General features: G+C 40.1%; 1 protein-coding gene across 2 annotated transcripts in view; it reads left to right on the forward strand.

Annotated features, from left to right (window-relative positions):
• EXD1 (exonuclease 3'-5' domain containing 1) overlaps positions 1-18,416 on the forward strand; it is a 40,137-nt gene that overhangs the window by 3,413 nt on the left and 18,308 nt on the right. The window contains exons 1-6 of one of the 2 annotated variants that reach the window (XM_049706978.1): positions 550-1,522; positions 3,321-3,389; positions 6,288-6,345; positions 6,616-6,743; positions 10,604-10,662; positions 13,438-13,524. In XM_049706978.1, the coding sequence (XP_049562935.1) occupies positions 3,362-3,389; positions 6,288-6,345; positions 6,616-6,743; positions 10,604-10,662; positions 13,438-13,524 (360 nt within the window). In that variant the 5' untranslated portion in view covers positions 550-1,522; positions 3,321-3,361. Of the gene's footprint in view, positions 1-549; positions 1,523-3,320; positions 3,390-6,287; positions 6,346-6,615; positions 6,744-10,603; positions 10,663-13,437; positions 13,525-18,416 lie in introns of those variants that run through there. The other variant, XM_004274116.3, reaches the window with a different exon arrangement.

Consider the following 18,416-nt stretch of genomic DNA (forward strand, 5'->3'; position numbering starts at 1 on the left):
TCAGTTTGGGTGATGGTTCTGCGCTCGCTTAGCAACTGGGAGAGTGGCATTATTCCTATTTTAGGGAAAGGGTGGGAGGAGGATTAGAATGCTGTTTTCCCTAACAGAGCAACATGGCTGCATATGCTGGCTTGTCCCCACTTCTATACTTTTATTGACATGATAATGGAAAATTTCAATATAGAGAGTTTTTTTTAACTGGGTACTTCTTTTAATTTCTCTCCATATGCACCTTGAAATTAAAAATAACCACTGTATTAGAATTGCTTTTGGCTTCAACAGACAAATTCACAAAGACTGTAAGGGGTTAATTTTTCTCATGCAAAAAGAAGCCCAGAGGTAGACTACTGAGGAATAGTGCAGTGGCTGAAAGATGCCAGGAGGGATCAGGTGTCTTGTGCTCCTGCTCTGCCACCTCAGCGACCATGTGTTATCCTCCTGGTCACAAGGTAGCCTTTACACCTCCCAGTTTCAATTCCAATTCATTTTTAAAGGATAAAATTCAGGAACAGCCAGATGGAAGAGATTTATAGGGCAAGGTATGTGGGAAGGGGCTCAGAGTTTCTACCCTCTCTAGGCATGCCACCCTCTTAGTCTCCTCCATGTGCTCACCTTGAAGCCCCAATATATAGTTTTTATTCAGCTAGAATATTGACTTGTTAAGAGTAGTTGATTTCCTGGCACAGTAAATTTCAAGTTCACAGTTGAAACGTGTAAATGACATTTGAGAGATTAGTGTTACTGTTAAGCCATATTATGAGTTAAAATAGACTTTTGTAGGCTAGGATGGGACTATACCAGGCTTTTGCAATATTAATTCATTTGGTAATCATTTACTGAGTTTTATATCCCAGGCACTGTGCTGGGTACCAGGGATATGGATAAGAATAACATGGTCTCTGTCCTCAAAAAACTTTGTCTAGTAAGGAGACAGGTAAACAAGTAGAAAGGTGTAATGCAGTGTGATACCCTGTGTGATAGAGGGACACACAAGATGCTGTGGAAACACAGAATTTCAGCTAATTTAGATCTGAGAATGGTAGGGTTAGGACAGTGGGGAAGGCTTCCCAAAGGAGGAGTTGATGGTGGAACTGTTACACCTGCTTACTAATTTATGTACCATTTGGACAAAGCAGGGAGTGACATCACTATGACAGCAGCATGAAGGAAGGTTTGAAGTAGCAATAAACTAGAGACAAGGAGAATAGACAGGGAACTATTCAGACAATCAAGGGACCCAATAAAGAGGAAATGATGGGAGTCAGAGCTAAGGTTTGGCAAGGAATGGAGTAGAGAAGACAGATTCTAGAAATGCTTAGGAGTGAGGATAAGTAACCTAGTAATCAATTAGATCAGGGGTCCCCAATCCCCAGACCACAGACCAGTACTGGTCCATGGCCTGTTAGGAACCGGGCTGCACAGCAGGAGGTGAATGGCAGGCGAGCGAGCAAAGCTTCATCTGTATTTACAGCCGCTCCCCATCACTTGCACTGCCTGAGCTCCACCTCCTGTCAGCATTATGGTGAGTTGTGTAATTATTTCATTATATATTACAATGCAATAATAATAGAAATAAAGTGCACAATAAATGTAATGTGCTTGAATCATCCCGAAACCATCCCCCCACCCCAGTCCATGGAAAAATTGTCTTCCACGAAACCGGTCCCTGGTGCCAAAAAGGTTGGGGACTAAAAAAAAAAGGTTGGGGACTGCTGAATTAGATAGTCAAAGAGCCTCCTACATTTATAACTCAGATTATATGTATAATACTGTTATTAATTGATAGAAATGGTAAGAGGAACAGGTTTGTTGGTTAGTGGGAGAAGATAATGATCAATTTGAAAAATAATGCAGTAAGTCTGCTATTAGTTGAAAATGAGAGTGGAGCTCAGAGAAATAATCCATACTGGAGAAATAATGTATGTCAGGACAACTAGGAAGTTGATGTGATCATTCAAGGAGAAGGAAGAAGCATGAAGAATATCACCCTAGGGATTATCAATGTGTAAGGGGCAAGCGGTGGTGGTAGAGACAGCTAAGGAGACTGGAAGGAGGAAATCGGGGAGACAGTGGAACACTGGTTACAAGATGCTTATTAAAATCATTGAGGCCTGGTTTTGAATCCTGACTCTGTCTTTTACTAGTAGTGTGACCTTGAGCAGGTTATTCAACCTTTCTGAGCCTCAAATTCCTCCATAATGGAGATAGTGAAATACCTATCTCATTATGTTACTGGATAGTCAAACACAGGCAAATAATTAGCAAGATGCCTGGTTTGGAGTGGGTGCTCAGTGTGGTGGCTTTAGATAATTAGTAGGAAAAGAAATAAACACTAAGAGTGTCCTGTAGGGCTTCCCTGGTGGGCAGTAGTTGAGAGTTCGCCTGCCGATGCAGGGGACACAGGTTCGTGCCCCGGTCCACGAAGATCCCACGTGCCGCAGAGCAGCTGGGCCTGTGAGCCATGGCCGCTGAGCCTGCGCGTCCGGAGCCTGTGCTCCGCAATGGGAGAGGCCACAACAGTGAGAGGCCCGCGTACCGCGCAAAAAAAAAAAAAAAAGAGAGAGAGAGAAAAAAAAGAGTGTCCTGTAAGCCAAAGAAGAAAGGAGAGAACAATATTGTCAGTGGATGCATGGGAACCAAGTATAAGATTGTAAACTTTTTTGGGGATTTGACAAATAGGCAGTTGGTGATCTTTGACCTATGTAAGAATATGTTCAGTGGACTAGTGAAGGTAAAACTCATTTGTTTTGGATTGCTGAGAAATGTGGAAATATACAGCTGCTGTGAGCACTGCCATCTAGAAAAAAATGACACTGTATTGTAAACATGACAAATAAACTTCTCCTAACTCCCTTACCTACTCATAGAAGAGCCTATAATTGGGCCAGGAGTTGGATTGTTGTCTCTGACAATTAATAGCTCAAGCATGTAGAGTGACATGAAACAGGGTGTGGACTCTAGAAGTAGTCAGATGACTTGTTTTTTTCTGGAGTTAGGTGGAGTAAAAATCAGTAGAAATATAATAAGTAGATAATCCTTAGCCCCAAAGGCCTTAGAATATTTTTGGAAGAAGTTTAAATTCAGTGTACTACTGCTGCCCTTTTAGTGTATCTTGGACCATTCTGGTGTTCCCTCTGTTCTTTATACTACTTGTTTCAAGGTTATAGCTTTGTAATTTATTATTGACTTTCTATTCCTTGGGGAAGATAATTTAGGGATTTTTATAAAACTCAGATTTGGGCACTTTTGTGAGACATATTTTCTTATAGTTTTAGGGAATATTACTTTTTATCAACCAAATGAATTGTTTTCTATAACAGTGAAGAATGTGGAGACTGATCGAAGTGTCCCAGGAGTGAAGATGTTTTTTGGACACGAGATTGTGAATGGTGAGAACTTCATGTTCCCTAAATGCTGGTATCGGGATTTACAGTAGCAATAAACTCATTGCTCTGCCTCATTTCAGTGTTTGGGGGTTGGAGGGAAAACTAAGATGTTATCTTGCATTTATGAACTCTTAAAGCTGGTATTTGGGAATTGTCCCTTATCTTACTGTTTCGGGAGGTACTATGAGCGGAACAGTCGTAGGGAATTTTAATCATGTTGGTTTTACAATGTGAGGACATCTGGTACTCAGTACTAGAGACTCAGCTCGCAGGCAGAGTTAGGAATCTGAACAGAAAGGAACTGTCGGACTTCCCTGGTGGCGCAGTGGTTAAGAATCCGCCTGCCAATGCAGGGGACACGGGTTTGATCCCTGGTCCGGGAAGATCCCACGTGCCATGGAGCAACTAAGCCCGTGCGCCACAACTACTGAGCCTGCGCTCTAGAGCCCACAAGCCACAACTACTGAGCCCAGCCCTTGTGCCACAACAACTGAAGCCTGCAGTCCTAGAGCCCATGCACCTCAAGAAGAGAAGCCACCCCAGTGAGAAGCCTATGCACCTCAACGAAGAGTATCCCCCGCTCGCCACAACTAGGGAAAGCCCGTGCACGGCAACGAAGACCCAATGCAGCAAAAAAATAATAAATTAATTAAATAAATAAATTTTTAAAAAAAAGAAAGAAAGGAACTGTCTTGCTCAGCAAGCGAATTTAACACCAGACACTCACAGTACATTCACAGTCCCTTATTTGAAACCTTGGGGCCAAATGGTTCAGATCTCAGGCTAGTTCTGGATTTTTCAAAAAGCTAACAAAGGGTATATACTGGTCATATTACGTAACACCTCAAGTGGGTCTGGTCAGCACTCCGTAATAAAACACATTTCTACAGAGAAACGGATGGATAATCATATTAAGTGGAATAAAATAGGACTGTAAATAGTATGTCAGTTCAGGTTTTGCTGCCAAAAGAGTTACAAAGAATTTTTGGTTTTCAGACCTTTGGGGATTTTGGAATTGTGGGAAGTAGCCCTGTTCTTTATTTCTGCCAGCTAAAACAATTTAGCAAGAATAGATACAATTGTTTGCCTAAAGGAAGAGCTATAGAAGCTCATCTGGTCAGTGTGCTTCAGACAAGCCAAATGGAGTAAGAGAAAAGGGTTAGGAACAAGAACTATTCTTTCTTTCAAGAACTCAAAAGCAAAAAGCCTTCCAAGGAGGAGTGAATATCAGTGTGGGGTGGAGGGGGGTGGCGGAACGGGTGAGCTGGGACCTCATAGAACTGTGCATTTCTTACCGTTGGGGCAGATATGAGGAAAGGAAAGGACTCCTGCCAATCAAGACCTACTTTAAAGCAGACAAGTCCAGCCAGCTTTTTTTTTTAGTATTTCTTTCTATGGCTACGTCAGGTCTTAATTGTGGCATGCAGGATATTTTAGTTGTGGCATGCATGATCTTTAGTTGCAGCATGCGTGATCTTTAGTTGCGGCATGTGGGATCTTTAGGTGAGGCCTGTGGGATCTAGTTCCCTGACCAGGGATCGAACCCAGGCCCCTCTGCTCTGGGAACGTGGAGTCTTAGCCACGGGACCACCAGGGAAGTCCCCAGCCAGCTTATATAACTGTCGTTTCTTACTGAGTACGCTACTGTAAACACTCTTTGTCCCCTGAGCACCTTTTAAAAATGGCAGTGATGGTGGTGGAAGTAGAGCGATAGTTAATTGTGTGTTAACTGTTAGACTTTGCAGTAGAACAGAGCTCTGGACTGGAACAAAGCTAGGCTGTGGATGAGTTTGTAAAGAAAAATGAAGGAATTACTACTACTATTTCCTAACTCAGGAGAAGGCTGACCACTGACCAGCTTTGTGATCTGTACACATGGATTCATTTCTTCCTAAATTCATTTTCAGGACTTGGCCTTTGTTTATAATTTCTAGGCTCAAAGATGGCCTTCTTCTTTCTTTGCCCTGTGGCTCAATCAGCCATAGAGGGTTCTCCCTGAAAAGCACCTTGAATAAGAATTATCAAGATAAAGGATAATAATTGATTAATCTGAGTTTTTAGTGAATTTTACTTTCTCTGACCCAGACTCAACACTTCTAGACAGTGTAGGAGAAAGAGACATTTGAAACATAGTTGCCCCTGAGAAACTTTTTCCATGAAAAGTACCTAAGGGTACTTAATTGAATCTTAGATGCCATTAATGAAAATGTGCATTATTTCTTTTCCCACCTTAAGAAAGAAAAAGAAGCTGCCAATTAAACTATCATGTGCATTTACCGTAAATCATATCCAATTTCAGAGTTGTTTAAAATGTGCATCTTAGAATCAATGATATACAATATTTCCCTGTATTCCGTGAACTGTTAGGTTAAAAATAAATGGTTTCAGAGTCTCTGTGGAATGTTTCTCTCATATTTATTTTGTGATTTCCAGTCTAGCTTTTATTACCTTTCACATCACTGAACTGTTAATGCACCAGCCTGAGAAAGTGGAAGGGACAGTGTGAATGATTTGAGAGAAAACCCCCAAACAGTACATAGTGTGAAGGAAAATGCATTAGGATGGGAATAAATAGGAAAGAAAAGATATCTCTAGAACCATTCTGCATGACCACAAAGGTGTCCTGGAACAAAAAGGGTAAAGTGGATATGTAGAGAGGTTCCTAATCCTGCTAAATGACCAAGGAAGCTATGTAGGGATGTAAGATTAGGGGTCTTCAGTACTTTGGATAGTCTTTTCTGCTCTATTTATTGCTGGCCGATGAAGGCTCTATGGACTAACATTTCATTCCCAATTACTGTCTGTGTTACATAATCAAACTGTGGGTGTGGAGGGGACAGAGGGATAGTTAACTGCTTTCAGATTGGAAGCCCTGTTGGAAGCCGTTTGGTTATTTTACAGTGGAACTACTGGATGAAGAAGAACAAGGTGCAGTAAGAGAAAAGGCATCTTCTGTTAGGTATGATGGAATGATTTTCTTAATTATGATGTTACCCAGATGTACACATTAGGGTAGAAAGCCTTAACTGTAATTCACTAGCTGTGTAATTCCTAACATGAGAAGAAATAGGTGGATGTTTCCTTCCATCTTTAGATGGTATCTTCAAATCAGTGTAAACAGTGGATGAATGGGTTCTCTATGAAAGATCCAGAGTCCTTACCACTGATGTGTGTATGGTGTTAACAACAAAGAACAAGCTCACCTAAGTGTTGTTTTTTGTAAGCATAGTCTAAATACAGAAAGAAACAGGATGGATACAATAAAAGATGAAGACCTAAATGTATATAAGCCTGCTTCTCCTGCCTCTGAGGCACCAACCACTTCTCTGCTAAATGACCTCAAGTACAGCCCATCAGGTGAGTACCAGGGCTCTGAATTTTCTAGGCTCTCTTGTGGTTCAGAACTCTTCAGAGTTGGTATAACCCCGAGTCAAGGTTCTATGTGGAATTCTCAGCTAGGCTGTTGTTTCTAGGGTCCGAATTAAGATAAAATACCATGATTCATTTGTTTATTTAATATTTGAGTGCACACTATATGCCAGACATTGGGGATACCAAAGTTTGGTATCTCTACCTTCATCGAGTTATGGTGCAGGAAACACACTAAATAAGATAAATTAGTATACTATATAGTATGCTGGTGCCACATGTTAAGTAGAAAAAAACAGAAGAAAAAGAAGAAATGTGTGGAGAGGGTGGTTTTACAATTTTTGAGTGTCCAGGACAGGTCTCACTGAAATAGTGACATTTGAAGTAAAGGCTTGAAGGAAGTGAGGGACCAAGATGTATGAATATCTGGGGGGAATGGTTTTTAGGCATAAAAAATTAGCAGATGCAAAGGCCTGAGAGAGGAACATGCCATGATCTAGAAGGGACAGCAAGGAGATGAGTGTAGCTGGAGCAAGGAGAGCAGTAGGGGATGAAGTGGGGTGAGTGGATCATGGAAGACTTTGTAGATCATTGAAAGGACTTGGCTTTTACTCTGCAGTGAGAAGAGAAGCCATTGGAGGTTGGTTGGTTGTTTTTTTCATTTCCCTAATGACTAAGGATGTTGAGGATTTTTTAATGTGCTTATTTGGCATCTGAATATCTTTGGTGAATGTCTATCCATATCTTTTGTTCATTTTCTTATTGGATTGTTCTCTTATTATTCAGTGTTGGGAGTTCTTTATATATTCTGGATACAAGTCTTTTCTCAAATATATGCTTTGCAAATATTTTCTCCAAGTCTGTGGTTTGTCTTTTCATTCTCTTAAAGCATCTCTTGAAGAGCAGACATTTAAAATTTTGATGGAGTACCATTTATCCATTTTCTTTCTTTTATGGATTGTGCTTTTGATGTCATATCTAAGTAACCTCTCCTAGCTCAGAGTCACAAAGATTTTCTCCTTTGTTTTCTTCTAGACATTTTAGGTTTTACATTTAGGTCTATGATCCACTTTTTTAAAATGTTTATATATACTTTTTTTAAACATCTTTATTGGAGTATAATTGCTTTAAAATGGTGTGTTAGTTTCTGCTTTATAACAAAGTGAATCAGCTATACATATATATATATCCCCGTATCTCCTCCCTCTTGCGTCTCCTTCCCTCCCATCTTCCCTATCCCACCCCTCTAGGTGGTCACAAAGCACTGAGCTGATTTCCCTGTGCTATGCGGCTGCTTCGCACTAGCTATCTGTTTTACATTTGGTAGTGTATATATGTCCATGCCACTCTCTCACTTCGTCCCAGCTTACCCTTCCCCCTCCCCGTGTCCTCAAGTCCATTCACGACATCTGCGTCTTTATTCCTGTATGATCCATTTTTAACTTTTGTATATGATGTGATATGGACAAGGTTTTTTTTTTCCATATGGACATCCAATTATTCCAGCACCGTTTATTGAAAAGTCTGTATTTTCTCCCTTCAGTTACCTTTGCACCTTTGTCAAAAATCAGTTTTCTGTATGTATATAGGTTTATTTATTTATGGACACTCTATTCTGTTACATTGATCTAATTTTTCTATCTTTACACCAATACTAGACTGTTTTGTTTATTGTTGATTTATGATAGATCTTGAAAGCAGGTAGTATTAATTCTCCAACTTTGTTCTTTTTCAAAGTTGTTTCAGCTGTCCTTTGTTCTTTGCATTTCCCTATGAATTTTAGAATCAGCTTGTTAATTTCTACGAAAAAAGAAAAAACTCTGCTGGAATCTTTTTTGGGATTACAATGAATTGATAGATCAGTTTGGGGAATATTGACATCTTAACAGTATTGAGTATTCCATTCCATTAACCCAGTATACCTCTACATTTATTTAGATCTTTAATTTCTCAGTGTTTTGTAGTTCTCATTGTATGTCTTACACATCTTTTGCCATATTTATCCCTAAGTATTCCTATTTTTATACTATTATAGAAGGTTTTTGGGGGTTTTTGTTGTTGTTTTTTTGTGGTACGTGGGCCTCTCACTGTTGTGGCCTCTCCCGTTGCGGAGCATAGGCTCCGGTCGCGCAGGCCCAGCGGCCATGGCTCACGGACCCAGCCGCTCCGCGGCATGTGGGATCTTCCCGGACTGGGGCACAAACCCATGTCCCCTGCATCGGCAGGCAGACTCTCAACCACTGCGCCACCAGAGAAGCCCTAGAAGGTATTTTTTAAAACTTCTATTTTCCATTGGAGAGTTTTTTTTGTTTTTTTTTTTTTTGCGGTACGCGGGCCTCTCACTGCTGTGGCCTCTCCCGCTGCGGAGCACAGGCTCCGGACGCGCAGGCCCAGCGGCCATGGCTCACTGGCCCAGCCGCTCTGCGGCATGCGGGATCCTCCCGGACCGGGGCACGAACCCGCGTCCCCTGCATCGGCAGGCGGACTCTCAACCACTGCGCCACCAGGGAAGCCCAATTGGAGAGTTTTGAGCAGAAGAAGCAGTATCACTCTGGATACTGTATAGATGCTGAGAGGAGGGCCAACGTAAGAGCATGAATACCAGTTAGGAGGCTACTGAAATAATTTTGTTTAGTGGGTATGGTGGTTTGGACCCTCGTGGTGGCAATATGGTTGGTAGGAAGTGGTGGAATTCTGCATATATATTGAGGTGGAGCCAACACAATGTACTGACAGATTAGATGTGGTTGTGAAAGAAAAAGAGGAAACAAGGATGACTTCAGGGGTTTGGGCTTGAGCAGCCTGAAGTATGGGAAGGATTCTGGGTGGGAAAGGTTTTGGGGAGATGGTTAGGAGTTTAGTTTTGGTCAACCTAAGTTTGAGTGTAAGCTGAGAGATGAAGACAAAGATCTGAGGTGGAGATATAAATTCAAGATCTAGCCTATAAATGATATTTAAAGCCTTGAGACTAGATGAGATCACCAAGAGAGTAAGTATGGATAGAAAAAAGGAAGTGGCTTATGGACTATGTCCTGAGCCACTCCAGAGTTTTAAAGTTTGGGAGATGAAGAAGAACTATATGTTATGCTATACCTCTAATCTTTTAAATTACATAATTAGAAAAATAATTAATTTTCAGGATCCAGAGAATTCCAAACGTGTGGACATTGGTCCATCTCCAGGACTAATTTATTTTAAACGATTATTTTTTATTATGAATGTGCTTTTAGAAAATGCATGTCTTAAATACTGTATGATATCACTTATATGTGGAATCTAAAAAATACAACAAACTAGTGACTATAACAAAAAAGAAGCAGACTCACAGATACAGAGAACAGACTAGTGGTTCCCAGTGTGGGGGGGATATAGGGGTGGGGCAGTGGGAGTCACAAACTATTGGATATAAGATAGGCTACAAGGATGTATTGTACAATACCGGGGAATATGGCCAATATTTTCTAATAACTGTAAATGGAGAGTAACCTTCAAAAATTGTATTAACATTTTTTTAAAAGTACGTGTCTTGAAGTATTCAAGACATAAACTTATGATGAAGGAAACATTACTGGATTATCAAAGGAAATGAGTAAGTATTTTATTTTATAAGATATCATCAGTGGGGCTTTTGTTTATTCTCAACTGACAAATAGGATGCTAATAGTGTTCACTACGGGATGGGCTGATGCAGGTGATAATGAAATAGTTCTCAGTATTCTAGGCTTAGTCTCAGTAGTTCTAGACATTTGAGTTGCAAAGAGTAGAACTTTAGGATTATGGCTAAAATTAGTGGGAGGGCTATTCTATTGCCAAGGAAGATAAATATATATAATAATATTCTCCTGTAGAGGAAGAGGAAGTGACATACACAGTCATTGATCAGTTCCAGCAGAAATTTGGTGCTGCAGTAAGTATTGCCCTCAGTCATTCTCCATATTGTCTGCAAATGGGTATCATGTCTATGTCTCATAAATTTCTCTCTTATTATAAGATCATTAGTGTTTTTCCTAATGAGTTAACAAAACATCCGAGAGCCGGCTATTTGCCAGGCATTGTTCTGAGGTCTGGGTTATAATAATAAGACAAAGTTCTAGCCCTGAAGGAGCTTATTTTAATGCAAGAAAATAAACACATAATTGTATATCAACTGGTGGTAAGTGCTATGAAAAAAAGTGTAGTATGGTGAATAGAATGACAGGGAGTTCCTATTTTATTTAGGGTAGACAGAGAAAACCTCTGTGAAGAGGTGACATTGGAACAGAGAGCTAAAAGAAGTAAGGGAGCTAACCATGTGGATATCTAGTAAAAAACTTAAAGAAGGCATAATTACAAGTGCAGAGGCCCTGAGGCTGAAGCACGCTTGACTTGTGTGGAGGAACAGCAGGGAGGTCATTGTGGCAGGACCACAGTGAAAAAGAATGTTAGGGAATGGAAGGGGGCAGGAGGCAGGTCAGGTAGACATAAGGATTTTGAGTTCGACTTGAGTAAGATGGAGAGCCATTGGCAGTTTTAGAGGAGAGTCAAAAATTTTTTTACTTATATTTTTAAAAGACCAGTCTAGATGCTCTATTTAGGCAATTTCTCTATAATATTTTTTTAATTTGAGATATGGCAGTAACTAATTATTCAGCTAGGCTATGGTTCACAGTTAGACTTTAGGGAAGTCGTTAAGTTTTTTGTTTAGGAGCAAGCTTATGCTCGTGTATGCACAGATGTACTTTTTAAGAGAGGGTTAGCTTTCAGCAGATTCTTTGTTTTTCAAACAGCTTAATTGAGATATAATTCACATGCCATAAAATTTACCAATTTAAAATGTACACTTCACTGGATTTTAGCATATTCACAGAATTGTACATCCATCACCACAGTGAATTTTAGAACATTTTTAATACTCCAAAAGGAAACCCCATATTCCTTAGCTAACACCTCTAATCCCTTCTGAGTACCCCCAGCCCCTGGCAACCGCTAATCTATTTTCTGCCTCTATGAATGTGCCTGTTTAGGACATTTCATATAAATGGGATCATACGATGTGTGGTCATTTGTGATTGGCTTGGCTTCTTTTGCGTAGCATAATATTTTCAAGGTTTATCTATGTTATAGCGTGTATCAGTATTTCACTTATTTTTGTTGCCAAATAATATTCCTTTGTATGGATATACCACATTTCATTTATCCTTTCACCATTTGATGGACATTTGGGTTGTTTCTACTTTTTGGCTATTATGAATAGTGCTGCTGTGAACATACATATACAAGTTTTTGTGTGGACACGTTTCCATTTCTCTTGGATAGATACTTACAAGTGGAATTGCTGGCTCATGTAATAACTCTGTGTTTAACTTTTTGAGGATTGGCCATACTGTTTTGCAAAGCGCTGCACCACTTTACTTTCCCACCAGCAGGGCGTGAGGGTTCCAATTTCTCCACATTCTTACCGACACTATTACCTGTCATTTTAATTATAGCCATCCTAGTGGTGTGAAGTAGTATCTCATTGTGGTTTTGATTTGCATTTCCCTGAAGGCTAATAGTGTTAAGCATATTTTCATGTGTTTATTGGCTATTTTTTTTCTTTTTAAAAAAAATTTTTGTTGGAGTATAGTTGATTTACAATGTTGTGTTAGTTTCAGGTGTACAGCAAAGTGAATCAGTTATACCTATACATATATCCACTCTTTTTTAGATTCTTTTCCATATAGGCTTATTGGCTATTTGTACATCTTCTTTAGAGAAATATCTATTCATTTGCCATTTTAATTGAGTTACAAGAATTCTTTATATATCAACAGATGCTTTAAAGGGTCCATGACAACAACAACAAATAATAAGAACTTTTGCTCCGGAAATTTAAAGAGTTAGTTGGAAATTCTTATCAATAGGGAAATACAGCTTTTGTTCCCAGTTTTGCAGCCTTCTTGTTGATTGAGAATGGAACTGAAGTTCAGTCCCCATTTTTTATCATTGATGAAAGATACTCAGAATATAGAACACTTTATGCTCTGTAAAGGAAGATATTGTGCTAGTGTAAGTTACTTTGCCTTTCTATTCTTGAGTAATTTATCTACCTGTAAAATGGGGAGAATCTTGTGCCATGCAGATATTTTCATGGATTATGCGGTAAAGATTTTAGAATTGTATAATGTTTTGAAATATGATAAGAATATAGATAATAAGAGGACCAGCATATGTTTCCAGGATACCCCTATTTCAGTTTTGAATAATTTAATGAATCCAAGACTTTAAAGGACCTGTTAAGTCTGTGTTTTTCTCATTCTGAACAGTAGATACTGTGAGACTCAGCCACTGTGTGAGTTCCCTTTAGGTACAGTAAATTGCTGTTCTTTGCATGAGGAATCTTGCCATAAAGACTGGAAACCTTTTGCTGTAACACCAGTGGTAACAAAAGGTATCTGAGTTTTCAACTCTTATTAGCATTTGCAATATGAATGATTTATTTTCCAGTTGTGGAATAACTTTGTGAACCCTGAAAAGAGGATCAGAAGCATTCAATGTGATTTGTGTGTGTGTGTGTGAAGCAGACATGTGTTTCAGATTTTGTAAGTGTAAAAAAATATGATCCACTTTGTTTATTTCTAGCCATTTTACTTGTGCCATTCGTGATGTCATAATTGCAACATTTATTTACTGGAGACTTTTATTTTCTTCCTTTTCTTACCAGATGCTCCACATCAAGAAGCAAAGTGTCCTGAGTGTGGCAGCAGAAGGAGCTAATGTGTGTCGTCATGGGAGACTATGTTGGCTTCAGGTAAAAGATTTCTTAAAACTTTTTATTTTGAAATAATTGTAGATTCACTGGTAAATTTATTTTAATTGTCTTTTTTATGTCACCCCAGTGTCACTGTCCTATAGCTTGTTTGGAATTCCTTTCAATTTTCTTGTACTCAGTTTATTATTTTCAAAGGAAAGAGCTTTAGGGACTTCCCTGGTGGTCCAGTGGTTAAGACTCCTTGCTTCTGGGACTTCCCTTGTGGCTCAGTGGTTAAGAATCTGCCTTCCAATGCAGCGGACATGGGTTCGAGCCCTGGTCAGGGAAGATCCCACATGCTGCAGAGCAACTAAGCCCATGTGCCACAACTACTAAGCCCGCGCTCTAGAACGCGAGCCACAACTAGTGAGCCCGCATGCCACAACTACTGAAGCCCACGCGCCTAGAGCCCGTGCTCCGCAGGAAAAGCCACCACAATGAGAAGCCGGCGCTTGTCGCAACTAGAGAAAGTCTGCGCACAGCAACGAAGACCCAACGCAGCCAAAAATAAATTAAAAAAAAAAAAAAAAGACTCCGTGCTTGTACTGCACAGGTTTGATCCCTGGTTGGGGAACTAAGATCCTGCATGCTGTGTGGTACGGCCGAAAAAAAAAAGGAAAGAGCTTTATAATCATCGTTGCTGTCTCTGCTGTCTCAGAGGCTCTACCTGACGTTTTCTTTCCCAGCTCTGTTCTCTTGCCTTAGACATATGGAGAATTTCTTTTTTTTTTTTTTAAGATTTATTATTTATTTATTTATTGTATTTATTTTTCGCTCTGTCAGGTCTTAGTTGTGGGACATGGGACCCTCGCTTAGGCATGCAGGATCTTTCTTTGCGGTGCACGGGCTCCAGGCTGCGTGGGCTCTGTAGTTTGCGGCATGTGGGCTCTCTAGTTGAGGTGCACGAGCTCAGTAGCTGGTGCATGGCCTTAGTTGCCCCGCAGCATGTGGGATCTTAGTTCCCTGACCAGAGATTGAACCTGCGTCCCCTGCATTGTAAGGCAGATTCTTTACCACTGGACCACCAGGGAAGTCCCGAAATATGGAGAATTTCTTATCTTTCCTCTGGTTGGTAGATTTCCACAGTAGATTTCTGCCACATCATTCTCATTTTCCTGGATCAAGGAGATGTAGGTGAGGATATCCATTATATCCAAAGAACTTTGTAGTGAGCCTTGAATAGCTAGAGGATGGATAACCACCTTTGGATCAAACTCAGCATCATCAGTATTTAAGGGGGAGTGGGCCAAGAAAGCCAGCTGAATTCCCAATCGATGTCCTCCATCCTTTTTTTTTTTACCCGTGTCCCCTGCATCAGCAGGTGGACTCTCAACCACTGCATCACCAGGGAAGCCCCCTCCATCCTTTGAGTGAAGACCTACATCAGCCTACTGAGAGAATATTTTTATTAGGATTGGCAATCTGCCTTCTCGAACTCTTTCCTCTGGAATGTTTACTTTCTCAAAGGGTAAGGAATGGAGGTATCAAGCCCAGTTTTGCTCAGGGATTAAATTGCCTCCCTCTTGTTCCATGCACTTTCTCGGTAAACCTTAGCTTTTAGATGACTAGGTTAGAGTTAGCAGCACAAATGCAAATTATTTAAAACAAACCTCCACAAACAACAAAAGCAAAAATAAACAATTTGGACAACATCAAATTAAAAAGCTTGAGATTGGTTCAAGATGGTGGAGTAGAAGGACATGGTCTCACTCCCTCTTTTGAGAACACCAGAATCACAACTAACTGCTGAATAGTCATCAACCGGAAGACACTGGAACTCACCAAAAAAGATACCCCACATGCAAAGACAAAGGAGAAGCTGCAGTGAGACGGTAGGAGGGGTGCTATCACAATAAAATCAAATCCCATAACTGCTGGGTGGGTGACTCACAAACTGGAGAACACTTATACCCCAGAAGTCACCCACTGGAGTGAAGGTTCTGAGCCACATGTCAGGCTTCCCAACCTGAGGGTCTGGCAACGGAAGGAGGAATTCCTAGAGACTCAGACTTTGGCTAGCAAGATTTGATTGCAGGACTTTGGCAGGACTGGGGGAAACAGAGACTCCACTCTTGGAGGGCACACACAAAGTAGTGTGCACATTGGGACCCAGGGGAAGGAGAAGTGACCCCAGATGAGACTGAAGCAGACCTACCTGCTAATGTTGGAAGGTCTCCTGCAGAGGCAGGGGGCAGCTGTGGCTCACCAAGGGACAAGGACACTGGCAGCAGAAGTTGTGGGAAGTACCTCTTGGCATGAGCCCTCCCAGAGTCTGCCATCAGCCCCACCAAAGAGCCGGGTAGGCTCCAGTGTTGGGTTGCCTCAGGCCAAACAACCAGCAGGGAGGGAACCCAGCCCCAACCATCAGCAGACAAGCAGATTAAAGTTTTACTGAGCTCTGCCCACCAGAGCAACAGCCAGCTCTACCCACCACCAGTCCCTCCCATCAGGAAACTTTCACAAGCCTCTTGGCCTCATCCACCAGAGGGCAGATAGCAGAAGCAAGAACTACAATCCTGCAGCCTGTGGAACAAAAACCACATTCACAGAAAGATAGACAAGATGAAAAGGCAGAGGGCTATGTATCAGATGAAGGAACAAGATAAAACCCCAGAAAAACAATTAAATGAAATGGAGATAGGCAATCTTCCAGAAAAAGAATTCAGAATAATGATAGTGAAGATGATCCAGGACCTCGGAAAAAGAATGGAGGCAAAGACTGAGAAGATGCAAGAAATGTTTAACAAAGATCTAGGAGAATTAAAGAACAAACAGAGATGAATGATACAATAACTGAAATGAAAACTACACTAGAAGGAATCAATAGCAGAATAACTGAGGCAGAAGAATGGATAAGTGACCTGGAAGACAGAATGGTGGAATTCACTACTGTGGAACAGAATAAAGAAAAAAGAATGAAAAGAAATGAAAACAGCCTAAGAGACCTCTGGGACAACATTAAATGCAACAACATTCGCATTATAGGGGTCCCAGAAGGAGAAGAGAGAGAAAGGACCCAAGAAAATATTTGAAGAGATTATAGTCGAAAACTTCCCTAACATGGGAAAGGAAATAGCCACCCAAGTCCAGGAAGTGCAGCGAGTCCCATACAGGATAAACCCAAGGAGAAACACACCGAGACACATAGAAATCAAATTGGCAAAAATTAAAGACAAAGAAAAATTATTGAAAGCAGCAAGGGAAAAACGACAAATAACATACAAGGGAACTCCCATAAGGTTAACAGCTGATTTCTCAGAAGAAACTCTACAAGCCAGAAAGGAGTGGCATGATATACTTAAAGTGATGAAGGGAAGAAGCTACAACCAAGATTACTCTACCCAGCAAGGATCTCATTCAGATTCGATGGAGAAATCAAAAGCTTTACAGACAAACAAAAGCTAAGAGAATTCAGCACCACCAAACCAGCTCTACAACAAATGCTAAAGAAACTTCTCTAAGTGGGAAACACAAGAGAAGAAAAGGACCTAGAAAAACAAACCCAAAACAATTAAGAAAATGGTAATAGGAACATACATATCGATAAGTACCTTAAACATGAAAAGATTAAATGCTCCAACCAAAAGACACAGGCTTGCTGAAAGGATACAACACCCATATATATGCTGTCTACAAGAGACCCACTTCAGACCTAGGGACACATACAGACTGAAAGTGAGGGGATGGAAAAAGATATTCCATGCAAATGAAAATCAAAAGAAAGCTGGAGTAGCAATACTCATATCAGATAAAATAGACTTTAAAATAAAGAATGTTACAAGAGACAAGGAAGGACACTACATAATGATCAAGGGATCAATCCAAGAAGAAGATATAGCAATAATAAATATATATGCACCCAACATAGGAGCACCTCAATACATAAGGCAACTGCTAACAGCTCTAAAAGAGGAAATCAACAGTAACAGAATAATAGTGGGGGACTTTAACACCTCACTTACACCAATGGACAGATCATCCAAATGGAAAATTAATAAGGAAACAGAAGCTTTAAATGACACAATAGACCAGATATATTTAAGTGATATTTATAGGACATTCCATCCAAAAACAGCAGGTTACACTTTCTTCTCAAGTGCTCATGGAACATTCTCCAGGATAGATCACATCTTGGATCACAAATGAAGCCTCAGTAAATTTAAGAAAATTGAAATCATATCAAGCATCTTTTCTGACCACAATGCTATGAGATTAGAAATCAGTTACAGGGAAAAAAATGTAAAAAACACAAACACATGGAGGCCAAACAATACGTTACTAAATAACCAAGAGATCACTGAAGAAATCAAAGAGGAAATCAAAAAATACCTACAGACAAATGACAGTGAAAACACAACGATCCAAAACCTATGGGATGCAGCAAAAGCAGTTCTAAGAGAAGTTTATAGCTATACAAGCCTACCTCAAGAAACGAGAAAAATCTGAAATAAACAATCTAACCTTACACCTAAAGGAACTAGAGAAAGAAGAACAAACAAAACCCAAAGTTAGCAGAAGGAAAGAAATCATAAAGATCAGAGCAGAAATGAATGAAATAGAAACAAAGAAAACAACAGCAAAGATCAACAAAACTAAAAGCTGGTTCTTTGAGAAGATAAACCAAATTGGTAAACCATTAGCCAGACTCATCAAGAAAAAGAGGGAGAGGACTCAAATCAATAAAATTAGAAATGAAAAAGGAGAAGTTACAACAGACACAGCAGAAATACAAAGCATCCTATGAGACAACTACAAGCAACTCTATGCCAATAAAATGGACAACCTGGAAGAAATGGACAAATTCTTAGAAAGGTATAACCTTCCAAGACTGAACCAGGAAGAAACAGAAAATATGAACAGACCATTCACAAGTAATGAAATTGAAACTGTGA

This window comes from Orcinus orca, chromosome 2 (genome assembly GCF_937001465.1).
Source record: "Orcinus orca chromosome 2, mOrcOrc1.1, whole genome shotgun sequence".
NCBI lineage: Eukaryota > Metazoa > Chordata > Mammalia > Artiodactyla > Delphinidae > Orcinus > Orcinus orca.